The 26,908-nt window shown below is 38.5% G+C and overlaps 1 protein-coding gene across 1 annotated transcript in view; it reads left to right on the forward strand.

Moving 5' to 3' along the window:
• The window catches only part of LOC144309698 (ankyrin repeat domain-containing protein 26-like), a 49,717-nt gene that overhangs the window by 17,408 nt on the left and 5,401 nt on the right, over positions 1-26,908 (forward strand). Inside the window, exons 5-8 of the mRNA XM_077890801.1 lie at positions 920-1,052; positions 11,170-11,463; positions 12,740-12,954; positions 14,850-15,078. Coding sequence (XP_077746927.1) covers positions 920-1,052; positions 11,170-11,463; positions 12,740-12,954; positions 14,850-15,078 — 871 coding nt within the window. The remainder of the gene's footprint in view (positions 1-919; positions 1,053-11,169; positions 11,464-12,739; positions 12,955-14,849; positions 15,079-26,908) is intronic.

Genomic DNA, 26,908 nt, shown 5'->3' on the forward strand with positions numbered 1-26,908 from the left:
AAACTATGTTCTCCTCTTGCTCTGCCATCTCTGACTCAAGTGGCTTACATTTTCTTCCTGCGTTTTCTAGTTATAAAATATGTCATTCATACAAAAATACATGTCTGACTTCATGAAGAATAAAATGAGCAACTTCACTACTCAGATTTTTAAAAAAGTCTTTCCGATGTCTCTGAAGCTCCCACCTGGCTTCCTTTCTGCTTATTTGCTGAGTATTTAAGTTTTGCTCTGATCCGCCAAAACTTTTCTGTCATTTAACTTTGTTTCTCTGCATTGTTTGGCATCCTTCACTTTCCTAAGAATGTACTAGCCAAGGTATTAGATTTTTGTTTAAAACAGTCTCATAGGCCATCATCATACATTCTCTCTCTGCTGATTTCCTTTCTTCTAAAGCTCTGCCTCTTCCTTCTTCCTCTGAATTCAAACTTTATAAATATTTTTCTTTCCTGTTTCTCTTTCTGTTTTGAATGATCTCCTTTGATGTTTTTTGTCTGTATTTTCTTTCCTTCTTTTAGACTGGGGTAGGTGGGTACCAAAATGTATTTTTGTGTCTTTATAAAACATTAATAGATGAGGATGCTTTTCTTCCTCACCGTGGATTACTAGGCTCTACTACCTAATAATAGATTAATTTTTATATTCACATACTGAAAATAGATATTAATAATAACTTACAAGAACTCTTAATATAGTTACCCTGTTAACCCTTCAACTGCCATATGTGTCATAAAAATCTTTTCCATATTTTTTTACTTAGCAATGTAATTTAGTTGGTATTCTCTCAAACAATGAGAGATTGGAACAAATGAGATATCATAAGTATAGATTTGTTTATGTGATAGAACATATTATCTATTTAAATAAGTATTAAATATTTCTTCTTAAAGGACCTGACTTACTCATTCTATACCTTCTGCAGGCTTAAGAACCACTTAATAAACATGTTAAGAAGGATATTAAGTAAATATGAAAATGGAGAGCTTCCTTTCTATGGAGATTTAAAAACCAGTCAAACGGAAATGGAAATTCAGATTAATATGCTAAGACAGAAGGTAATTTTTAATTAGTTTTGGGACTCTAAAATCATTGGGAAATAAATCCCTCTGTGCTTTGAGCAGTAAAATACAGATTTTCCTAGTAATCTTACATACTTGATATATATTTTTGGTAATAACTTTATTGAGATATAATGAACATAAGATGCATATTCAGGGATCCCTGGGTGGCACAGTGGTTTGGCGCCTGCCTTTGGCCCAGGGCGCGATCCTGGAAACCCCGGATCGAATCCCACGTCGGGCTCCCGGTGCATGGAGCCTGCTTCTCCCTCTGCTTGTGTCTCTGCCTCTCTCTCTCTCTCTCTCTCTATGTGACTATCATAAATAAATAAAAAATTAAAAAAAAATTAAAAAAAAAAAGATGCATATTCAAAGACTACCACAATCCATTTTAGAACATTTTGTCACCGTAAAAATAAACCCTATGCCCTTTAACTGGCACCTCATGCTAGTTTCCCCCTCCCTATTCTTCTTAGCCATAGGTAGTCACCGTTCTAGTCTCTGTCTCTATCGATTTGCTGCTGATTTTGGACAGGTCATCTCAATGGAATCACCAAATATTTGATCCTTTGTGACTGCCTTCTTTGGTTTAGCATGGTTTTAGATTTATTTTGTGCCATGTGTCAGAACTTTATTATTTTTTTATTTCTGAATACTATCCCACCATATGGACAGCCCACGTTTTATTTATGTATTTATCATTTGGTGGACGTTTGAGCTGTTACACTTTTTGGCTGTTGTTAATAATGCTGTTGTGAATACGCATGTACAAGCTTTTGCGTGAACATTTCACTTCTCTTGGGTATATACTTATAAATGGAATTGTTAGTTCATATGTTAAAGGACCTTTAACATTTTTGGTTTAAACCTTTTGAGGAACTGCCAGACTATTTTCCAAACTGGCTGCACCATTTTACATTTATGTCACCAGTGTTTGAGGATTCTCATTTTCCCTGATTCTTGTCAATGTTTGTCATTATCTGTTGTTTTTGTTATAGCTATCCTATTGGGTGTAAAATGACACGTTGTAGGGGTATTTTCATTTGTTTCAAATTTTTATTTGAATTCTCGTTAGTTGACATATCATGTAATCTTGGTGTCAGGAGTAGAATTTAGTGATTCCTCACTTAAATACCCAGTGCTCATCAGTACAAGTGCCTTCCTTAATACCCATCACTCATCTAGTCCCCCCTGCCCACCTCGACAGCAACACTTAGTTTATTCTCTGTGGTTGAGAGTCTCTTATGGTTTGCCTCTCTTTCTCTCCTTTTTTTCCACCTTCCCCTATGTTCATCTGTTGTTGGCTTTTTTTTTTCTTAATTCCACATAGGAGTGAAATCATATGGTATTTGTCTTTCTCTGACTTATTTCACTTAGCATAATACACTTGTTGAGTTCCATCTGTCTTGTGGTTTTAATTTGCATATTTCTTAGAACTAGTGATGTTGAGCATCTCACTTTATATGTGGTCATTATTCATTTCTATATCTTGCTTAAAGAACTAATCATTTATTTTGCCCATTTTTATATTGGACTGTCTTTTCATTATTGTAAGAGTTCTATCTATATCCTAACTACAGACCCCTTATCAGGGATATGATTTTCAAATATTTTATTCATCACCTTGCCTTTTCACTTTTGCTTGATGGTTACATTTGAAGCATAGAAGCTTTTATTTTTTAGATTTTGATGAAATCCTTAATCTGTTTCTGTCTTTTGATGCCATATTTAAGAAACTGTTGCCAAATGCAATCACGAACATACACACCTGTTTTTTCTATGAGTTTTATAATTTTAGCTCTTAATATTTCTTTTCTTTTTTTTTAATATTTTTTTTCAATTTTTATTTATTTATGATAGTCACAGAGAGAGAGAGAGAGAGAGGCAGAGACACAGGCCGAGGGAGAAGCAGGCTTCATGCACCGGGAGCCCGATGTGGGATTCGATCCCGGGTCTCCAGGATCGCGCCCTGGGCCAAAGGCAGGCGCCAAACCGCTGTGCCACCCAGGGATCCCTAGCTCTTAATATTTCATGTTAAGTTTGTACATATGTTGTGAGGTAGAGGTCTAATTTTATTACTTTGTGTGTGGATATCCATTTGTCTCAGTACCATTTGTTAAAAAGACTATTCTTATTCCATTTTAGTGTCTCGACACCCTTGTTGAAAATCAATCCACCATAATTTGAGAGTTTTTTTTTTTTAATTTTTTTATTTATTTGTGATAGTCACAGAGAGAGAGAGAATGAGGCAGAGACACAGGCAGAGGAGAAGCAGGCTCCATGCACCGGGAGCCCGACGTGGGATTCGATCCCGGGTCTCCAGGATCGCGCCCTGGGCCAAAGGCAGGCGCCAGACCGCTGCGCCACCCAGGGATCCCCTTATAATTTGAGAGTTTATTTTTAGATTCTCAATTCTAATACATTGACCTATATGTCTATCCTTAGGCCACTACCAAATCAAATTTTATGAGAATTCTTTCCTAGTCCTCTTGCAAATTACCACTCATTTATATTACAATTATGTAATAAGTCAATGTAGTAGAACCTAACTTTACTCCTGTAGAGACTTATACTTTTTGAAGGAGCCTTTTGCCAGCTTATGTCTTGCTGACTACCTGACACAATGAGAAGCCAGGCTCAAAAAGATAGAGTCCCATTTCTCTTCTCCAGTAATACCTGTAGTTTCTCACTCAGTGCCTCCCGCATCCATTTCCATCGTCTTGGTTGTAGGATCCACTGTCTACTATGTACTTCGTTGTGTTTTATTAACTTGTTATAATGCATAGACTCACCCATAGATTTCACCATCTAGGATATAAAGGATTAACTCTGGGTTATCAGCCTTCCTGTTTGGAAGTCTTGCTAATCCATCATCTTAAAGTTCACAATTAGATACTCTTTTGACCTGGTTCTTGTGCATACAAGACTGGCGCCGATCCCGTTCTTGGCACAGATCCTACATTCTTGGAAAACAGAGTTGCCTGTATCCATCTTCTTTTACTGAAATAGAAAGATATGCATAGCTGTACTTTGATAGGTCAATACGTAATTAATAGAATAAACATTTCATTACATTATGTCAAGAATACACCTGTAAAATATCTTGTTGCATTTAATTGAATTATCAGGGAAGCCCGGGTCCTCAGTGGTTTAGCACTGCCTTCAGCCCAGGGCGTGATCCTGGAGACCCAGGATTGAGTCCACGTCAGGCTCCTTTCATGGAGTCTACCTCTCTCGCTGCCTGTGTCTCTGCCTCTGTCTCTCTGTGTGTGTCTCTCATGAATAAATTAAATATTTTTAAAAACAATCAAATTATCAGAGACAAATAGTAGGCGAGCAATTTGAATCACAAAAAAATTTCAAAGTGAACCTATATGATATGGAGAAGCATTCTAGTACGATATAAAGATGAGATAGTCTTACTACCTCCCCTGAAAAATAAGCTTGCAGTAAGATAAAGGAGAAATTATATTTAATTTAAGTGTGCCAAAGGACAATACATTTGTTTCGCTAATGAAAAGATTAGAAATTATTCCATAACGTTCTCCTTATGTCATCACTGATGAAGGGAGAATGAAGATTATTGATTTAAAAGCACTCAATGCTGCCTTTCTTTTAGAATTGCAGTTACTTGAATTCAGATAAAAGGTTCCGTTTTGCTTATTAAACTTTTACTAGTTGTTCAGCTGTTATACTTCAAATCACATGTCTCTCTGCTTGCCAGTCGTTTTTCTCCCCTAACATGAGGGGAAATTTAAAAGAGGAGTTCTTGTCTAGTTTTAATAATTTGTAATTGAAGGGATTCTTTAGAAAAAATGTCTTAGAGAAAGGAAGATGGTGGCAGGGTAGGAGGAGCCTAGACTCACCTCATCCCACTAATACAACTAGATACCTATCAACTCATCCTACATACCCCAGAAATCTACCTGAATACTGACAGAACAAAGGTCACAACTAAAGAGAGAGAAGAGGCCACTTTAAAGAAAGTCGGAAGTACAGAGATATAGTTTAGAAGAGAAAGAGATCCTATCTGCAGCAGATGGGAGGGAGTAGTGGTCCCAGCGAAGGGCAGGAGAGAACACCTGGGAATGCACGTAGCCACTGGCTTGGAAAAGGAGAGTGGCTGAATTTCCTGAGTTCTTGCAACTATGGAGGGCTTAAAGCCTGGAATTTTAAAGGTTATTGGGCTTGGCTATGGTAGAATGTGTAGGGCACTATACTTGGAGAGAGGCACACAGAACGGAAGCAGCTGGCTGGTGCCATTTCCCTCCCCTGGCCCTGAGCACAAACACAGAGCCACCTGTGGGAATCAGTGCCACTCTGACACCAGCTGCCTAACTTGCTTACACCAGCCACCACCCGTTTGCACTCCAGGGGAACTGCCCTTTTGAATCATGCTTGCCTCAGTTCCAGCACAGCAAGCCCTTCCCCCAGAAGACCAGTACAAACCCCTGCGGACACCATGTGTCCTGACCAGAGTTTTGCAGGGTCTCAGTTCCAGTGGACTGTGACAGGTCTCATTTCGCAAGCTAGTTCAAACCCGCTAGATTCAGGCCAAGTACCAAACACTGCCCACAGCAGATACTGAGAGCCTATCTCTCAGATGACTGGCCTGAGGGATAGAGGAGCCAGAACCCAGTAGCAGAGTGCATGCCGCACACCCTGGAGACCCTCCCTCAAGCACCAGGCCCTGGGCACTACGGGACCATTTTCAGTGGTCCATTACTTTCAGGAACAAGTGACATAACTGGCTTTTCTAACCCAGAGAAACTGTCAGAGACCTAGACAAAATGAGAAGACAGAGGAATTTATCTCAAATGAAAGAACAGGATAATGCCACAGGGCCAGAGATCTAAGTGAGAGAGAGAGAAATAACGTGCCTGATGGAGGATTTAAAGCAGTGACCATAAGGATGTTCAGTGGACTTGAGTAAAGAATGGAAGACATCAGTGAGACCCTTACAACAGAGATAGAAGAGTTTAAAAAGAATCTGAGATGAAGAGTGCAATAAATGAAATTAGAATACAGATCTGGAATATTCTCTAGACTAGATCATACATTAGGCCACAAAACAGGCCTTAGGAAGTACAAAAAGATTGAAGTCCTACCATGCACCTTTCCTGACCACAATACTATGAAACTAGAAGTGGACTACAAAAAACCGTCTGAAAAGACCACAAATACATGGAGGTGAAATAACATCGTACTATCAATGTGTGGGCCAACCGGGAAATAAATGAAGAAATTTCAAAAGACATGGAAACAAATGAAAATGAAAACACAATTGTCCAAAACCTTTTTTTAATGTTTTTTTTAATATTTATTTATTCATTTATGATAGAGAGAGAGACAGAGGAGGAGGGAGAAGCAGGCTCCATGCCGGGAGCCTGATGCGGGACTCGATCCCGGGTCTCCAGGATCACGCCCTGGGCCAAAGGCAGGCACCAAATCGCTGCGCCACCCAGGGATCCCCCCAAAACCTTTCAGATGCAGCCAAACTGATTCTAAGAGGGAAGTATATATAGCAATACAGGCCTACCTCAAGAAGCAAAAAAAAAAAAAAAAATCTCAACACAAACTAACCTTACACCTAAAGAAGCTAGAAAAAGAACAACAAATGAAACCTAAAGCCAGCAGAAGGATGGAGATAATAAAAATTAGAGGAAAAATGGGGGTCCTGGGTGGCTGAGTTGGTTAACTGACCAACTCTTTGATTTTGGCTAAGGTCACGTTCTCAGGGTCCTGGGATTGAAGCCTGCTTCAGCCTCCAACCTCAGTCTACTGGTGGATTCTCTCTCTCCCTTTTCCTTTGCCCCTCCCCCCCGCCCCAATAAATAAATCTTTAAAAAAACATTAGAGTGGAAATAAATGATAAAGAAACTAAACACAAATAAAAATAGAACAGATCAACAGTAGCTGGTTCTTTGAAAAATTTAATAAAATTGATAAGGCTCTAGCCATAGTTCTCAAAAAGAAAAGGGAAAGGACCCAAATAAAATCACACATGACAGAGGAGAATAACCAACACTGCAGAAATCCAAACAATTATAAGAGAATATTATGAAAAATATATGTCAACAAATTGGACAACCTAGAAGAAATGGATAAGTTCCGAGAAACATATAAATTGCCAAAACTGAAGCAGGAAGAAAGTAGAACAGAATGCTAACCAGCCAAGAAATTGAATCACTCATCCAAAAACTTGGAACAAACACAAGTCCAGGACCAGATGGCTTCAGAGTCCAATTCTACCAAGCATTTAAAGAAAGAGTTAGTATGCGTTCTTCTCAAACCGTCCCATAAAACAGAAGAGGAAGGAAAACTTCCAAATTCATTTGATGAGGCCAGCATTACCCTGACAGCAAGACCAGATAAAGACACCACAAAGAGAATTACAGGCCAATTTTCTAGTGCAAAAATCCTTAACAAAATAGTAGCAAACTGAATCTAACAATACATTAAGAAAATCACCGCCATGATCAAATGGGATTTATTCCTGGGTTACACGGGTGATTCAGTATCTGCAAATCAATCAGTGTGATGCACCATATTAATAAAAGAAAGAAGAATCATCATCATTTCCATAGATGTAGGAAAAGCGTTTGATGAAGTACAATATCCATGCATGATAAAAACCCTCCACAAAGTAGGTTTAAGAGGGAACATACCTCAACATAAAAAGGGAATATATGAAAAAATGCACAGATAATGTCCTCCTAAATGGGGAAAAACCAAGAGAAAAAGTTCATGTCTGGTGTTGTTGATGCTGGCTGTTGCCTAGATTTATAGTTAGGGCAGGCAGCCAAAATGCTTACACTGGCACACCTGGACTCTCTTTGTGGCCTGAGCCTCCTCACAAGAGGAGGGGCTAAATTCCGAGTAAGCAGGCTGAGATACAGAACAGGGCAGAAGCTGTGTTGCCTTTCGTAGCCTAGCCTTGGAATACACACAACATCACATTGACCATATTCTGTTCGTTAGTAGCAAGTCACTAAGGTTAGCCCACGGTCTTTTTGTTTTGTTTAGTTTTTTTTTTTTTTTAATTTTTATTTATTTATGATAGTTACAGAGAGAGAGAGAGAGGCAGAGACACAGGCAGAGGGAGAAGCAGGCTCCATGAACCGGGAGCCTGACGTGGGATTCGATCCCGGGTCTCCAGGATCACGCCCTGGGCCAAAGGCAGGCGCCAAACCGCTGCGCCACCCAGGGATCCCTGTTTTGTTTAGTTTTAATGGAATACTGGAACACCTATGAACACATGAAGAACGCAATTTTTAGTGTAATTTACCCACTGGCCACAGTGTTCTATATTCCTTTCACATGAAAAATGCACTCACCTCCTCCCAGTACCTCCGACAAATCTCAGTTATCATGGCATCGGGTTCAGGATGGAGTCCAAGATCTTGCCATCTTAATCAGGTGCAGCGGGGATAAGGTGCCAGGGTTATGTTGTCTAAATTTTAGTCCCTGGAGTGCAGGTTCTCTCAATAGGAATGAAGACTTGAGAATTAAAGAGAACAGTTCTCTACTATTGAAAACACAACATTCTGGTTACTTGCTAAAGACTCTTCCATTCAGAAAGAAGATGGAAGTCACACTAGACCATAGCAGGTTTGAAATGCAGCCTGATGCATGCTGTCCATTTTTCAGTCAGACTTAGTCTGAAACCATGGAAATTTTTCTCCATGGCTCTTTGCTGTCTCTCCTCTCTGAGCTCTTGGTTCTGTCCAATGACCTGTGTTTGCAGTTGTGTTTTCAGCCTGCTGCCTCCCTGTGGGGACTTCTAAGACCCAAAGGCCTATTTTCAGTCCGTGCTATCTAGGTCTCTTTTAGTCCAAGCTCGCAAACAGTGGTTTTGATGCTATAATTTTCTTAACTTCTTGAGTTTTTCTGTGAGAATCAATGGGTTGATTTTATGTCAGTAGAAAAGCCAGTCTCGCAGATCTTTTTGAGATAAACTTTTCAACTGGGCTCTCCTGTGAAGCTCATACTCTTAAGATCCTTAAAAGAAATTTGAGGCATACCTGAAATCCTTCTGAGGTCTTAACAAAAGTTTTTATAATCTTGGCTTCATCCATAGGCCATGTTTTCCTGGATTTGCTCTTGACCCAGGATGCAATTCTTTATTTTAGCATTATTTGACATTTCAGCATATGGAAAGGCTATAAATGTGGACAAAATATTTGCACCCAGTTTGTCTGGGTCTTTCATACTGCATAGACCTTGTTTAGTTTATCTTTTGTGTCCCGTTTTACTTTCAAGTGGTTTGTGGCGCAAGTTCCTTTTCCTCTAGTGTCATTTTCTTCACTTGCCTGGAACCTTTACTGTCAGCCTCTTCAAGGGCCATCAGGTTTCCATTAACAGTCTGTTGGAAGCCCTTTTGGTTTTCATTCTTACTCTTCCCTACATCCTTTCAGTTTCTACCTACCTCTCGGTTCAAAGGAGGTTCAGGTTTAAATATTTTAATGTCAGCACCCCATGTTTAATATCAGTTTCTGTGCCAGTTATTTATTGCGGCATCATAAACCACCTGAAAACCTAGTTGCTCAAAACAGCATTTATTTGGTTCACAAGTATTTAGTTTAGGCAAAGCCGAGTAAGGCCAACTCATTTCTTCTTCATTTGGTGTCAGCTGAGATGACTGGAAGCTGGGGACTAGAATCATCTAAAATCATGTTCATGCAAATGTTTAGCTGTTGAGGCTGGCTTTTGGCAAGGACGTTAGCTGGGTCAGTCTCAGCTGAAATGTCTACATGAAGACACACCAGGTGGCCTGGGCTTCCCACAGCAGCTAGATTCTAAGGGTTAGTTTCCCTAGAAGAAGAATGTCAATGGAAGCTATATCACATTTTTTAACCTAGCCTTAAAAAAATCACACAGCAGTTCTGCCGAATTCTATTCACTGGAAACCAATTACTAAGGTCAGCACATTTTAAGGGGTGGGATTATCATGGGAGAAGTGTCAAAAAATTTATAAAACCACCACATCCACTTACCCTGTCTTATCAATCATATCCAGAAGAAAGAAGTTCTTCCCAACTCAGAATCACTGAAACCCTGTCAGGTTTTTCAGTGGTGGTTTTTGGTGCTTAGTATGTTCCCTTGTTTTGTGGGAGTAACAGAGGATTATAAGATAATACTATTCAATTAGGCGGGTTTTTTTTTTTTTTGTCCGAAAGTATAAGTTTCATCTCACTAAATTTTTATACTGAGAGGTGTGGTTTCTTAATCCTGAGAATCATTTCTCCTGGGAATGCAATTCAAATTAATGTAAATCATTTGTAATTCAGAAAAAGGCTTGTGGCTTAGAATCAGTATTTATAGATTCAATAATTAGAGTCTTATTTTCAAGGTCTTCTCTTAGGAAGCATTTATTGGTTCAGACCTACATAAGTCAATATGATATTACTAAAACTTTTTAAAAATTAATGGGAGTATTCATTGGGACACTCGAGTGGCTCAGTGGTTTGTGTATCTGTCTTTGGTTCAGGGCATGATCCTAGGGCCTTGGGATCGAGTCCTTCATCGGGCTCCCTGTGGAGCTTGTCCCTCTGCCTATATCTCTGCCTCTCTCTATGTGTCTCATGAATAAATAATTTTTAAAAATTATGGTGTGTTAGGATAGGGGAAGGGGCCAGAGACTTTCTTTTCTTTTTTAAAATTTTATTTGAATTCAATTTGACTATATAAGAGACTTTATACTAAGAGGTGACTTACAGTTATTTTATGGAGGAAAGATCTGAAGCAGTCATAGAAAAATACATAAAATGAAGTACAAATGTTGTGTGGCAAAGACAATGATAGCAGAGATCTTTTTTAATAACTCCTAGTGGTTTTAACACTGTTCTTAATTTTCTAAGTGCTTCAGGGTTCCACATTCTAAGACTCTACTACAATATAGATTATATTTTATTGCAAATGAATTTATTTTAAAATGGGAGCACCTGGCTGACTCAGTCAGTAGAGCATATGACTCTTGATCTTGACGTTATGAATTCGAGCCTACGGTTCAGTACAGAGACTTAAACATAAAATGTTTTTTAAAATGTTGGTTATAGTTTTGAGTTAAACTAATTTCATTCCATTTCCGAACTGTATTGTTCTATTCATGCAGATTGGTGATCTTAGAGCAAGATTGGAAACTGAATCTTCAAGATGTATAGACCTGGATGCAAAAAATCAAGTTCTTCAACAGGAGTTATTATCTATGAAAGCAACAGAGAGGGAATGTGAAAAACTAAAACAGATTAAAAAGAACTTGGAAGAAAAAGTAGTAAACCTCAGAAGTCACGCAGAAGTCAATGTGGTACAAGGCATTCAAGTAGAAAAGTATTATAAATGGGAGATTGACCAGAGAGTAAGATTGATTGTAGAAGAAAGATTAAAAGAAGTCAATCTATTTTTCCAGGTTAGTTTATTGATCTGTGATATGCTTTCATTTATTTCATTACAAATTACACTTTGGTTATATGCATTGTGTAGGTTTCCTCTGCTTCCTTTACAGCAATCTGTTTGGTATATTTCTGGAGGCATTCGTTCCTCCCTGTAAAGATTTCAGTTTTCATCATTATTCTCACTAAATTGATCTTTCAGAATGATTTATGACCAGTATGTATGAAACAAGACTATTTTTTTGAGATTTTATTTATGTATTCAGGAGATACACAGAGAGAGGAAGAGAGAAGCAGAGACACAGGCAGAGGAAGAAGCAGGTTCCATGCCAGGATCACACCCTGGGCCGCAGGCAGGTGGTAAACCGCTGAGCCACCCAGGGATCCCCTGAAACAAGACTATTAAGAGGAAAAGAAAAAATTGTGATTTAAAACTTTTACCATGGGGAAAAAAATAAAATAAAATAAAACTTTTACCATGGAGATTCCTGGGTGGCCCAGTGGTTTTAGCACCTGCATTTGACCCAGGGCGTGATCCTAGAGTCCCAGGATCGAGTCCCACATCGGGCTCCCAGGGTGGAGCCTCCTTCTCAGCCCGTGTCTCTGCCCCTCTCTCTCTCTCTGGCTTTCATGAATAAATAAAATAAAATCTTTAAAAATAAATAAATTTAAAAAAATAAAACTTTTACCATGGAGTATCTAGGTGGCTCAGTTGGTTAAGCAGCAGACTCTTGATCTCAGCTCAGGTCTTGGTCTCAGGTTTGTGAAATCAAGCCCTGCATTGGGCTCCATGTTCCATTCCTAGGTTATTCTTCCTTTTTGAAGATTTCATTTATTTATTTATTTCCTTATTTATTTATTGAACATGAGCAGGGGGATTGGCAGAGGGGGAGAGACAGAGAGACAGAGAGACAGAATGAATCCTGGGTAGACTCCATACTGGGTGCGACACAGGGCTTGGCCTCAGGACCTCTGACTGAGAACATGCTCTGAGCAGAAATCAAGAAACAGGTTATTCTCAAGTTGTATTATGCACTTTTTAAAATTTTTAATTGATTCTCTTGTTCTTTGAAGTATCAGATTGCATGAGTACTAATATAAGAATGATTAAACTTTATTTTTATCATTCAGATTCAATTCAGGTGACATTGGTGATAAATATTTTACACTTCAGCTTTTTTTTACACATTTAAAATTGCTCTCTGAATCATTGAGTCCCAACTGAAGGAAAGAAATATACTATAATTACTCAAGTTTTAGCTGTTTTAAAACTGTGCTTTTAATTTGCTTTAGAGACAAGCAGCATCTCAAGAAAACTTAGAGCAGTTAAGAGCAAGTCATGATGCTTCAATAAGAAGTCAAGTGGCACTCAGAATTAAAGAGCTGGAATCTGAACTTCAATCCCAAATAAGAAATTCTCAGGAACTTAAAATAGAATTGGAAAAGTACAGGCAACTCTACCTAGAAGAATCAGAAATGCGAATGTCATTGACAAAAAAACTGAGCAAGTAAGTTAAAACAGAATCAATGAAAATAGATTTAGCTTATTGATTTGCCTCTAAAGCATAATTTTTATGGAGATGGGTTCATGAGATTAGTAGGAAGTGAAAGCCAACTGGATAGTATAATTTTGGAAAATAACGTTTGTAAGTAAACTTACCATTTTATGTTCATCCAGGATAGTTTGCCTCTCTCCTCTTTTTGTGTGTGTGTGTGGGGGGGGTATATGATTTTACTTTTTCCCGTTAATATTTTCAGTTACTCTATCTTGTTGTCTTTACAAACTAATTGTTTAAAACTTTATAATTTAGACAGCATATTATTTTTTTAAAGTTGATATATTTTATTTAACACAATACGTCAAAAAATATCCTTTCAACTTGTGATCAATATAAAATTATTACTGAGATATTTCATATTTTTTTCATTCGAAGTCTTAAAAATCCAGCATGTATTTTACAATTATGGTATATTTCAATTAGAACACTAAATTTTCATTGGGAATACGTGTCTATATTTAAACTTCATAAAATTTGTAGTGGAAAGAGCAGATTCACATACCTGCATCTTTACAACCCTACTTAAAAGGTTTTTTGTTTTGTTTTGTTTTGTTTTTTTTGGAGTTCAATTTGCCAACATGTTGCATAACAATTTGCCAACATATTACATAACAACCAGTGCTCATCCCGCCCAAGTGTCCCCCTCAGTACCCATCACCCAGTCACCCCAACCCCCTGCTCACCTCCCTTTCCACCATCCCTTGTTTGTTTCCCAGAGTTAGGTGTGTCCCGTGTTTTGTCACCGTCACTGATATTTTCACTCATTTTCTCTCCTTTCCCTTTATTCCCTTTCACTAATTTTTATATTCCCTAAATGAATGAGACCATATAATATTTGTCCTTTTCCGATTGATTTATTTCACTCAGCATAATACCCTCCCCTCCAGTTCCATCCACGTCGAAGCAAATAGTGGGTATTTAGACAGCATATTACTATAAAATTTTTTGTCAGAATTACCCTAAATAGAAATATTAATGAGTTCATTTTTGGAAGATTACACCTTTAACCCAAAAGATCAAGTGCCAATAGTATACAGGTTGGTAAATTAACTTTCTTGATTGTGTCTTTGGTATTATTACTAGAGAGCCTGAGGGTGGGGGAAACCTTTGTATGTTTTCTACTTTATATAAAAGTATACATGTGAAACAGAGAAAGATTCACACTGGGGTGAAAGGCAGTATAAATCCCAACGTGGCTAAAAATAGCATCATGGTGGGCATGAGGGGGTGTGTGGAAGACAAAAAGGGCAGATTCTACTTCCAGGGCCTTGGTAAGTGTGTTATCAGCTAATTGCCTCTGGAGCTGTTTCGGTCCTTCTGATCACTGCTCTGCCATCTACCTGGCCCCTAGAGGTTGTTGGTCTGAGGTATTCCTCGGTGCGAAACCCTCAATTTCTCTGAGGCAATGAGTAAAATGTACAAGAGTGGTGAAAGCACATCCTTGAAAATGTCTTTGAGGGATGGTTTATTTTTATGTTCTGAGCTGCTTTACTAAATACAAATATGTGTAACGGCATTCTCCAGAATCTTGTAATTACAGCCATTCCAGAAGGTAGCAAGTATTACCTGTCAATCCATGTGCATCACTGTCAGCCATTTCTTTCCCTCCCCTAATTTGAATTTCTTGTTAGTTAGTTATCCCTGGAATCATATATACTCCTTTGGAATAATTTTAAACCTATAAATATATGTAGTAGCTCTGCTCTGTCACATTTTCAGTGTTAAAACACTGTTTACTGGCACATTCTGTTTGCTATTATGGAAACTTAAAAAAATGCAGGTCATGCAGGAATGATTTGGGTAGAAATAAAATACTAAGCACTTGTGTTGTGTAATCTTCACAGGACTAATGAGAGGCTGGCAGATATCACTACCAAATATCTGGTGGAGAGACAGCAGAACAGACCTTTCCACAGCACTCTTACTATGGGACCAGTCTTGGAAGGGCCTTATGTTGGAAATTGGACTAGTAGTTTACTGCTGGATAGAAATGTTACTCCAAGAGAAAATGTAATGATTCCTACCTCAAGGCCGCAGACTTCAGTTAGCAGCATTGAAACTCACTTGTTCAAGGTTAGTTATATTATCTTTCTTTTCTTGAGTTTCAGATTTCCAATAAAATTTTTGTTTTTAATTTGGTGAAATTCTGAGTTAACTGAATAATACTCATTAAGTAAAAGTTATACTGGTTTGTGCTAATAAGGAAATGGGACAGAAATTTTATGGTATTTTTTAAAGCTCCTGGAGCTCTTATTGTCAAGAGATACCTATTATTAACTTTATTCAATAAATACCACTAAACTGACACATTTTATCTTCTTATTTTTTAAAGATTTTATGTATCTGAGAGAGAAGAGAGTGTGCCCATGAGTGGGGAGAGAGGTAGAGGGAGGGGGAGAATCTCAAGCAGGCTCCCCACTGAGTGTGGAGCCTGACTCAGGGCTTGATCCCATGACTCCGAGATGATGATCTGAGCTGGAATCAAGAGTTGGATGCTTAACCAACTGAGTTCCCAAGGCACCCCCAAACAGACCCATTTCCTTGAAAAGCTATGTTAAATTGGATTTTGGAAAGTAAATATTATTACCTACTAACCCAAAGTACACTTAGATGCTTTGACTTATTCTCTGATTAGCAATAGTTTATACTATGTTTAAAGTTTGCTGTAACTCAATTTTCCACCCCTATGCATAAGTGAATGATTAGAATCCAAACGCTTAACCATGTAGGGATATTTATGATTTTAACGATTCCACGGTAAGTCCTTTTTATGAATTAAATAAACTTGTAACACTAAATTGATAGTTCTATGTTTTGGGGGCACCCGTATGACTGAGTGGTTTAGCATGTATCTGCCTTTGGCTCAGGTCATGATCCAGAGGTCCTGGGATTGAGTCACGCAACAGGATCCCCATAGGGAGCCTGCTTCTCCCTCTGCCTATGTCTGTGCTTCTCTCTCTGTACTTTTTATGAATAAATAAATAAAACAGTTTAAAAAATGTTGTAAGTTTTGGCATTTTCTTACATGAGAGCACATCCCTAATTGCTTTCTTATAACACCTTTTTTTTTAACTTATATTACTTCTATTTCAATTTTTATAAAATGGCTTGCTGAGCAACTGTAGAGATTTTCTAAATAAGTAAGTCAAAGAAATATTTGATTCTTTCTTTTCTTTTTTTTTTTTTTGAGAGAGAGAGAGAGAGAAAAAATGAAGGAAAGCAAGCAGGTGGTAAAGGGCAATGGGAAAGAGAGAAGAGAGACTCTTAGGCAGGCTCCATGCTCAGAGTGGAGCCGGATCTCATGACCCTAAGATCATGACCTGGGCCAAAATCAAGATTCTGACACTTAACTGACTGAGCCACCCAGGCACCCCACAAATAATTGGATATTTCAAATGAAATTCACATATATTTACCTTGATGCCATCACTTGAATGATTGATGACTAAGATGGCAGTGATAGGGAGCCTTTAATAACAACCCATTTCCATTGTGTATCATTGTTGTTAAAATACCCATTTCAATCAATGCACATAGGCTTATGATTTTGATAGTATATTCATGGTTTTATTAATGTAGAAAAATGTAGCATAGACTCATGTTAAATGAAGCCTTAGTCTTGTTCTTTCATTCGACTTCCTTGTTTTCTTGCTCTAGTCTCTTCTGATTCGATGACTTTTAGTATTATGTTTGGATGCTTTTCTTCCATTTGTGTATCCGTTATAAATATTTGGTTTGTGATTACTATGAAGTTCATATATAACATCCTGTGTATGTATAGCAATCTCTTTTAAGTTGATGGTTACTTCAGTTCAAACAGATTTTAAAAACACTGCATTTTTACACCCTGCCTTGTTTTATAAATTTGATGTCATAGTTTACACCTTTGTATTTTGTGTATCCCTTAACTAGTTACTGTAGATATAATTGATATTATTCCTTTTGTCTTGTAACCCTCATACTGGCTTTATAAAAATGATTGGTCTATTACCTTTACTGTATGTTTGTTTTTATGATAAAACTGTCTCGGGGATCCCTGGGTGGCGCAGCGGTTTGGCGCCTGCCTTTGGCCCAGGGCGCGATCCTGGAGACCCGGGATCAAATCCCACATAGGGCTCCCGGTGCATGGAGCCTGCTTCTCCCTCTGCCTGTGTCTCTGCCTCTCTCTCTCTCTGTGACTATCATAAATAAATAAAAATTAAAACAAAAACTGTCTCATTTTCTTATTTCTAGTTATGGTCTTTCTTTCTTTCTTTCTTTGAGAGCAAAGTGAGTGAGAACACAAGTGAAGGGGAGGGAGGGGCAGAGGGAGAGGGAGAAGCAGGCTCCTCTCTGAGCAGGGAACAGGGAGTCCCTTACAGAGCTTGATCCCAGGGTCCTGGGAGACTCTTCACTGACAGCCGTCCAGGTACCCTGGCCTTTTCTGATTAAAGAAGTCCTTTTAACATCTCTTATAAGACCTATTTAGTGGTGATGAACTTCTTTAAGTTTTGTGTGGGAAACTCTTTATCTTTCTTTCAGTTCTGAATTATAAACCTGCCAAAAATATCCTAGGTTTTTTCCTCTTAGCACTTGGAAAATATCATGCGACAATTTCTTTTCTTTTTTTTTAACTTTCTTTTTATATGATAAATTTATCTTTTATTGGTGTTCAATTTACCAACATACAGAATAACACCCAGTGCTCATCCCGTCAAGTGCCCCCCTCAGTGCCCATCACCCATTCACCCCCATCCCCTGCCCTCCTCCCCTTCCACCACCCCTAGTTCATTTCCCAGAGTTAGGAGTCTTCACGTTCTGTCTCCCTTTCTGATATTTCCTACCCATTTCTTCTCCCTTCCCTTCCATTCCCTTTCACTATTATTTATATTCCCCAAATGAATGAGACCATATAATGTTTGTCCTTCTCCGATTTTTATTGGAGTTCGATTTGCCAACATTTAGCATAACACCCAGTGTTCATCCCAAGTGCCCCGCTCAGTGCCTATCACCCAGTCACCCCAACCCCCCGCCCACCTCCCCTTACACTACACCTTGTTCATTTGCCAGAGTTAGGTGTCTCTCATGTTTTGTCACCCTCAGCGATATTTTCACTCATTTTCTCTCCCTTTATTCCCTTTCACTAAATTTTATATTCCCCAAATGAATGAGACCATTTTAATGTCTGTATTCTCCGATGGACTTATTTCACTCAGCACAATACCCTTGAGGTCCCTCCAGGTTGAAGTAAACGGTGGGTATTTGTCGTTTCTAATGGCTGAGTAATATTCCATTGTATACGTAGACCACATCTTCTTTATCCATTCATCTTTCGATGGGCACCGAGGCTCCTTCCACAGTTTGGCTATTGGGGACATTGCCGCTAGAAACATCGGGGTGCAGGTGTCCTGCCGTTTCACTGCATCTGTATCTTTGAGGTAAATCCCCAGCAGTGCAATTGCTGGGTCGTAGGGCAGGTCTATTTTTAACTCTTTGAGGAACCTCCACAAAGTTTTCCAGAGTGCATGCCACAGTTTCGGCTGAAAAATCCACTGATATCCCTGTAGTGGTTCGCTTTGATATAACTAATTGCTTTTCCTTTCTTTTCTTTTCTTTTTTTTTTTTTTCTGCTTTTAAGATTCTCCTTTTCTCTTTCATTTTTGACTTGTTATTATGTGTCTTGGTGTGAAACTCTTTGGGTTCCTTTTATTTGGGACTGGCAATGCTTCCTGGGCCTGGAGGCCTGTTTTCTTCCCCAGGTTAGGGAAGTTTTTAGGTATTCTTTCTTCAAATAAGTTCTTCACCCTTTTCTCTCTTCTTTTTCTGGGACCTCTCTAATGTGAGTTTTATTATACTTGATGCTATTCCAGAGGTCCCTGTATCTTAATTTTTCAAATTATTTCTTCTTTTTGCTTTTCAGCTTGGATGATTTTTACTACCCTTTCTTGCAGATTGCTGATCTGTTCTTCACATCTTTTAATCTGCTGTCGATTGTGTCTGGTGTATTTTTCATTTCAGTTATTGTATTCTTCAGCCCTAATTGGTTCTTTTGTATATTTTTTCTTTGTTGAAGTTCTCACTGAATCTGTCCATTCTTCCAAGTTTGCTGAGCATCTCTGTGACCATTACTTTGAACTCTTTATCAGGCTGACTCCTTATCTCTGTTTCATTTCGTTGTTTTTCTGAGGTTCTATCTCGTGGCCTTGTTCTTTCATTTAGAACATACTCCTCTGTCTCCTCGTTTTGTCTGACTTTCTCTGCTTGTTTCTAAAATTGTTCTTTCCAACTTTTCCCTCTTCAAAATATGTTGCTTTGAACAATGAATGTTAGTTATAAAGTCAAGCAAGAAGGAACATTTTTCAAAGTATTGTCTGGTCATTTCTCTCATTGGAGCTGTGGTGGGGTAGGTGGCAGAGGACAGTGCTCTTCTTTTTCTGAGTTCAGAGCACAGGAGTCAGGCAGATGGAGTTAAACTTAGTAGCCTTTGTTACTAATACATGCTAACAGATTGGAGGATGTGGTTTGGGTGGGTATGTAGCCACAGTGGGCTTCCCAATTCTTTATCCCAAATTAGGCACTTCCCCACACAGTTGTAAATGGAGGAAACAAATGTTTGATGCCCATCCCACGAAGATGAGAGCAGACCTGAATTCATGTTACCATGGGTGAGCACATCTTTTCAAAAAAGAGATTTGGAATCTCCTAAGCACTGCCTAGTGCCTTCTCCCCAATTCACTCATTAGGCAAATCTCCCTTCCTGCTGTGAGGGAGGTAGAGATAAATCCACTTGTGGGTAATGATGGTTTACCTCTAATTTCTGACTGGATTTAAATTAAAGTTAGTCCTGTCTTTTGTACATACCAACTCTCATAATGATGAGAGGTTGGACAGAGCATACTAGGTGGTAAAGAGAAGTCTGTTTTGTGTTTAATAATCCACAACATAGATAACTCATTTGTTGATTGATTTTGGTAAACCAAGTTTTATCTGGAGGAAAAGAATAATTCTTTCCAGGAAGAGTTTCCTCCATTTCAGCCTCTTTGGTTCAACTAAAGATTTTCTCCTTCAAGTTCCGTGTCTTGTGGTTTAAAAAATTTGTGCTTATAAATGCAGTCTATTAACTGTTCCCAATAGGAGTAAAGATCATTTCCATTGCTGTATTTTTATTCATAAAACATTAAAATTTATAATTTAAATTACACTTTAGACTTTAAAATTTATAATTTAATTAGAAAGCTGTTTTGTGCCTCATGCCTAGTCGTTATTGAGCCACATGACAAACCTTTATGTGTTCATTTACAGTCAGTTATAGTTAAAAATGTAGGTATTTTTCCTGAAGATGATGAAGTAACTGGCATAAAAACTCTCAGCTCAGGAGGGCCTAAAGCACATTCCTGGCCTGCAACTCTTTGGTCTTTTGACCTGAGGCAAACTTCAATCTTTCTGAGGCCTTCTTGTCTCTTATGTAAAATTAGGGACTTTGGGATCCCTGGGTGGCGCAGTGGTATGGCGTCTGCCTTTGGCCCATGGCGTGATCCTGGAGACCCGGGATCGAATCCCACATCAGGCTCCCAGTGCATGGAGCCTGCTTCTCCCTCTGCCTGTGTCTCTGCCTCTCTCTCTCTGTGACTATCATAAATAAATAAAAATTAAAATAAAAAAATTAGGGACTTTGACTAAATTAGTGACTACCTTTTGGAAAACAATATTTTTTTCAAAGAATGGAACTTAATTTGTTTTTGTTTTGTTTTGCTTTTTTGTTTGTTTCTGTTTTTGCATTAAACTGTATTATACAAAACCGAGACCAGTGGAGCTGTGTAGCTAAAAGAGAGATGAGACTACAGCTGTAGACTTTTGTCCCTCAATCCTACAGTATCCCCAATGGAACCTTAGATTTCTATGATTGGTAGTTTGGAAACAAACTGTTATGAGAAAATCCTACTAATTAATGAGTCTTCGAATTAAAATTTGCTGATACGTTGTTTTTATGTGTATAATTTTCTTACCCTCTTATGTTTTTGATAAATGGAAAAGTATAAATAAAATTGCAAGTATGTTCTCTTTATTAATGGATTGCAAGCTATTTCTACCATCTAACTCAATTCTCACCTGGAAATAAACCAGGGTCACAGAAGCAAGTATTTAGGAAAAGACTTTTGGCGAAAAGATCATTATATTACTTTGATCGTTCCTTAAGGAAATGAAGGCAGGCACTTAAGTGACTGGGCCACCTAGGCACCACTTAGTACCGTATTTAGACCCTATTTTGGGAATTCAATGAGAGGATGCCTTTTATAAGAAATAAGAGCATTCTAGATGGGAATATTTGTAATGCACATTTGATCCTTGACCAACATGGAATTGAAGCTGCAGGTCTAGTTAGCCTACACATGGACTTTCTTGGCTGTTGTGTTGTACTGTATTTTCTCTTATGTTTTTCTCAATAACCTTTTTTTCTCTAGCTTACTTTATTTTAAGAATATATTATATAACACATGTAATGTACAAACCATGTGTTAATGGACTGTGTTATTGGTAAGGCTTCCCATCACCAGTAGGCTATTAGTAATTAAATTTGGGGAGAATCAGAAATTATACAGAGTTTTGACTGCACGGGGGTAAGTGCACCTAACCACTGTGTTGCTCAAAGGTCAACTGTAGTCTGAAATATTCCTAAATATTTCATAATTAAGTAGATAATGATAACTATAGTAAGTCAGGTGCTTCAAAAATTGGTCCTAATTCATAGAAAGGAAACAAAGTTACAGTTAAAATTTCTTTTCCTTGTTTCTAATTCTAGAAACTTATCAATGCGAAACTAAGTTGGAAAACTGGTGCTAGCTTATATTTTTTCCTTTCCTGAAGCAGATTTTCTGAAATCTCTGTGTTCACATGAAAAGAAGTACATCAGTCATCATATAGATAACAAAATAGTTTTACTCAATATTACCAGGAGAAATTCCACATGACTTTATGTAGTCCCACTTCCATTGTTTTATGTATTTAAGAGTCTGTGCTGAAAAATAGAGCATACAACATACCTCAAGATTTTGTTGAGTGCAAAATCAAAAGTGCAAAAGTGGAAAGTTCATTCGGAGGAATAATTTATTAAACAAATGATTAATCTCTCATAAAGGGCACTTTTTCTGAAAATCACAAACTATTAAAGTGTAAAATGACTCTTGTTTACAATTTTGTAACAGAAGTTACAAAGATCCTTCAGAAGTTATGTATATTCTTTTATTTCACATTCCTAGCTCCATTGGTTTCTTTACTATTTTTTATTTAAATTCAATTAACTAGCTTATAATGTTATGATATATATATCATGCTCGGAGCCAAAGCCCTACTCTCAGCCACTGAGCCACCCAAAGGTCCAAAGATTTAATTATTTATTGGCTGAGTAATATTCTGTTCTCTCCCTTCCTCTCTCTCTCTGTCTAATAAATAAATATGATACTTATTTATTTATATCTACATCACATCTTCTTTATGCATACCTCTTTCAAAGAACATCCATATCTCTCAGGTTGGCTATTGAGGATATTACTGGTATAAACATATGGGTGCAGGTGCCCCTTTGGATCCCGACCAAAGTGATCTTCGGGATTCATACCTTCTAGCGCAATTGCTGGGTTTTACATAGGTAGCTCCTTTTTCAACTCTTTGAGGAACCTCCGGTACTGATTTCCAGAGGAGCTGCACCAGGTTGTATTCTCACCAACATCATAAGAGGATCCCCCTTTCTCTGCATTCCCGCCAACATCTGTCATTTCCAGACTTGCTAATTTTGGCCATTATGAAAGGTGTGAGGGGGAAACTCACCGTGGTTTTGATTTGTATTTCTCTAGTGCCAGCTGATGTTGAGCATGTTTTCATGTGTCTGTTGGCCATATGTATGTCTTCTTTGGAGACATGTCCTTTCATTTCTTCTGCCCATTTCTTCATTGGGTTATCTTTCTTTGGGTGTTGACTTTGATCAGCTCTTTATAGACTTTGCATACCAGCCTTTTATCTGATAAGGCATTTGCAAACACCTTCTCCCATTCTGTCAGTTGTCTTTTGGTTTTGTCAACTATTTCCTTGCTGTGCAAAAGCTTTTTATCTTGATGAATTCCCAGGAGGTCAATTTGGCATCTGGTGACATGTTCTAGCAAGAAGTTGCGGCAGCCGAGGTCACAGAGGTTGCTGGCTGTGTTCTCCTCTAGGATTTTGATGGATTCCTATCTCACATTTGGGTGTTTCATCCATTTTGACTCTATTTTTGTGTATAGCATAAGAAAATGGTCCAGTTTTATTCTTCTACATGTGGTGGTCTGATTTCCCACACCATTTGTTGAAGAAACTGCTTTGTCTCCATTGGATTTTCTTTCCAGTATTGTTGAAGAGGAGTGGACCATAGAGTTGAGGGTCCACTTCTGGGTTTTCTCTTCTGGGCCATTGATCGACATGTCTGCTTTTGTGCCAGTACCATACTGTCTTGTTGATCACAGCTTTAAAATAGAGCTTGAAGTCTGGCTTGTAATGCCACCAGCTATGGCTACCTCTATCAAGATATGTTTGGCTACTCGGGGTCTTCTAAGGTTCCAAACAAATCTTACCGTTATTTACTCCAGCTGTATGAAAAGAAGTTGGTAGTATTTTGATAGAGATTGCATTGAATATGTAGATTGATGGAGCTAGCATAAACATTTTAACAATATTTAATTCTTTCAATCCATGAGCATGGAATGTATTTCCAGTTCTTTACACCTTTCTCAATTTCTTTCCAGAATGTCCTGTCATCTTCAGAGTATAGATCCTTTGTCTCTCTGGGTAGGTTTATTCCTAGGCATCTTATGGTGTTTGCTGCAATGGTCAATGGAATCGACTCCTCAGTTTCTCTTTCTTCCATCTCATTGTTAGTGTATAGAAATGCAACTGATTTCTGTGCATGGATTTCCTATCCTGCTGCTTTGCTGAATTCAGGAAAGGGTCCTAGCAATGTTGGGGTGGAGTCTTTTGGGTTTTCCACATAGGATATCATGTCCTCTGAGAAAAGTGAGAGTTTGAGTTCTTTTCTGATTCAGACGCCTTTTTATTTCTTTTTGTTGTCTAAATGCTGAGGCTATGTCGAACAACACTGGTTGTCCAGAGAGTGGACTTCCCTGTCGTGTTCCTGACCTTAGCGGCAAAGCTCTCAGTTTTTCCCCTTAAGAATGGCATCGGGTGTGGGCTTTTCGTAGATGGCTTTTACGATATTGAGATATGCTCCCCCCCCCCGCACTGCGAAGAGTATTGATCCGGAAAGGGTGCTGCACTTTGTCAACTGCTTTTTCTGCATCTCTTGAGAGGATCCTATGGTTCTTATCCTTTCTTTTATTTCTGTAGTGTATCACATTGATTCATCTGCAGATGTCGTATCACCCTTGCAGCCCAGGCATAAAACCCACTTGGACATGGTGAATCATCCTTTAATGTACTGTTGAATCCTCCCAGCCAGTGTCTTGGTGAAAATTTTGGCATCCATGTTCATCAGGGATATTGGAGTGTAATTCTCCTTTTGGGTGGGGTCTTGCTCTGGTTTTGCGATCAGAGTAATGCTGGCCTCACAGAGAACGCTGGAAGGTTTCCCTTCCATTACTAATTTTTATAAACAGCTCCGAAGAATAGATTAATTCTTCCTGGAATGTGTGGTAGAATTCTCCTGGGAAGCCACCTGGTCCTGGACTCTTGGTTGTTGGCAGATATTTGATGACTGCTCCCATTTCCTTGCTGGTTATGGGTCTGTTCAGGTTTCCTGTGTCTTCCTGTTTCAGTTTTGGTAGGAAGGGATCCATTTCTTCCAGATTGCTTAGTTTGTTGGCATATAGTTGCTCAGAATGTGTTCTTATAGTTGTCTGTATTTCTCTGGTGCTGGTCGTGATCTGTCTTCTTTCATTCATGATCTTATTTCCCCAGATGTGGTTTTCTTTTTTAAAATTCCCCTGGCTATTCGGGGTCTTTTCTGATTCCACACAAATCTTAAAATAATTTGTTGTAGCTCTCTGAAGAAAGTCCATGGTATTTTCATAGGGATTGCATTAAACGTGTAAATTGCCCTGGGTAATATTGACATTTTCACAATGTTAATTCTGCCAATCCATGAGCACGGAACATTTTTCCATCTCTTTGTGTCTTCCTCAATTTCTTTCAGAAGTGTTCTATACTTTTTAGGGTATAGGTCCTTTACGTCTTTGGTTAGGTTTATTCCTAGGTATCTTATGCTTTTGGGTGCAATTGTAAATGGGATTGACTCCTTAATTTCTCTTTCTTCAGTCTCATTGTTAGTGTATTGAAATGCCATTGATTTCCGGGCATTGATTTTGTATCCTGCCACGCTGCCAAATTGCTGTATGAGTTCTATCAATCTTGGGGTGGAGGCTTTTAGGTTTTCTATGTAGAGTATCATGTCATCGGCAAAGAGGGAGAGTTTGACTTCTTCTTTGCCAATTTGAATGCCTTTAATGTCTTTTTGTTGTCTGATTGCTGAGGCTAGGACTTCCAGGACTATGTTGAATAGCAGTGGTGAGAGTGGACATCCCTGTCTTGTTCCTGATCTTAGGGGAAAGGCTCCCAGTGATTCCCCATTGAGAATGATATTTGCTGTGGGCTTTTCGTAGATGGCTTTTAAGATGTTGAGGAATGTTCCCTCTATCCCTACACTCTGAAGAGTTTTGATCAGGAATGGATGCTGTATTTTGTCAAATCCTTTCTCTGCATCTAAAGAGAGGATCATATGGTTCTTGGTTTTTCACTTGCTGATATGATAAATCACATTGATTGTTTTACGAGTGTTGAACCAGCCTTGTGTCCCGGGGATAAATCCTACTCGGTCATGGTGAATAATTTTCTTAATGTACTGTTGGATCCGATTGCCTAGTATATTGTTGAGAATATTTGCATCCATGTTCATCAGGGGTATTGGTCTGTAATTCTCCTTTTTGGTGGGGTCTTTGTCTGGTTTTGGAATTAAGGTGATGCTGGCCTCATAGAACAAATTTGGAAGTACTCCATCTCTTTCTATCTTTCCAAACAGCTTTAGTAGAATAGGCATGGTTTCTTCTTTAAACGTTTGATAGGATTCCCCTGGGAAGCCATCTGGCCCTGGACCTTTGTGTCTTGGGAGGTTTTTGATGACTGCTTCAATTTCCTCCCTGGTTATTGGCCTGTTCAGGTTTTCTGTTTCTTCCTGTTCCAGTTTTGGTAGTTTGTGGCTTTCCAGGAATGCGTCCATTTCTTCTAGATTGCCTAATTTTTTGGCTCCGTTCTCTTTTTGATATGTCTGGCCAGGGGTTTATCGATCTTATTAATTCTGTCAAAGAACCAGCTCCTGACTTCATTGATGTGTTCTACTGTTCCTTTGGTTTCTATTTCATTGATTTCTGCTCTGATCTTTACGAATTTTCTTCTCCTGCTGGTTTTAGGCTTTAATATTCTGTTCTTTTCCAGCTCGTTTAGGTGTAGGGTTAGGTTGTGTATTTAGGACCTTTCTCATTTCTTGAGAAAGGCTTGCATTGCTATATACTATCCTCTTTCGATGACCTTTGCTGCATCCCAAATGTTTTGAGCAGTTGTGTTTCCATTTTCATTTGTTTCTATGAGGTTTTAAAATGTGCCTTAGTGCCCCAGTTGGATTCTTTAATCTCTGTGTATTTGAATTCTTTCCAAATTTCCTGTCAAGATTGAGTTCCAGTTTCAAAGCATTGTGGTCTGAAAGTATGCAGGGAATGATCCCAGTCTTTTGGTACCAGTTGAGAGCTGATTTGTGACTGAGTATGTGATCTGTTGTGCAGAATGTTTGTTCCATGTGCACCCGAGAAGAATGTGTATTCTGTTGTCATAGGATGGAGTGCTCTGAAGTTATCTGTGAAGTCCATTTTGTGCAATGTGTCATTCAGAGCCC

Source organism: Canis aureus, unplaced genomic scaffold (genome assembly GCF_053574225.1).
Source record: "Canis aureus isolate CA01 unplaced genomic scaffold, VMU_Caureus_v.1.0 ptg000175l_RagTag, whole genome shotgun sequence".
NCBI classification, from domain to species: Eukaryota; Metazoa; Chordata; class Mammalia; order Carnivora; family Canidae; genus Canis; species Canis aureus.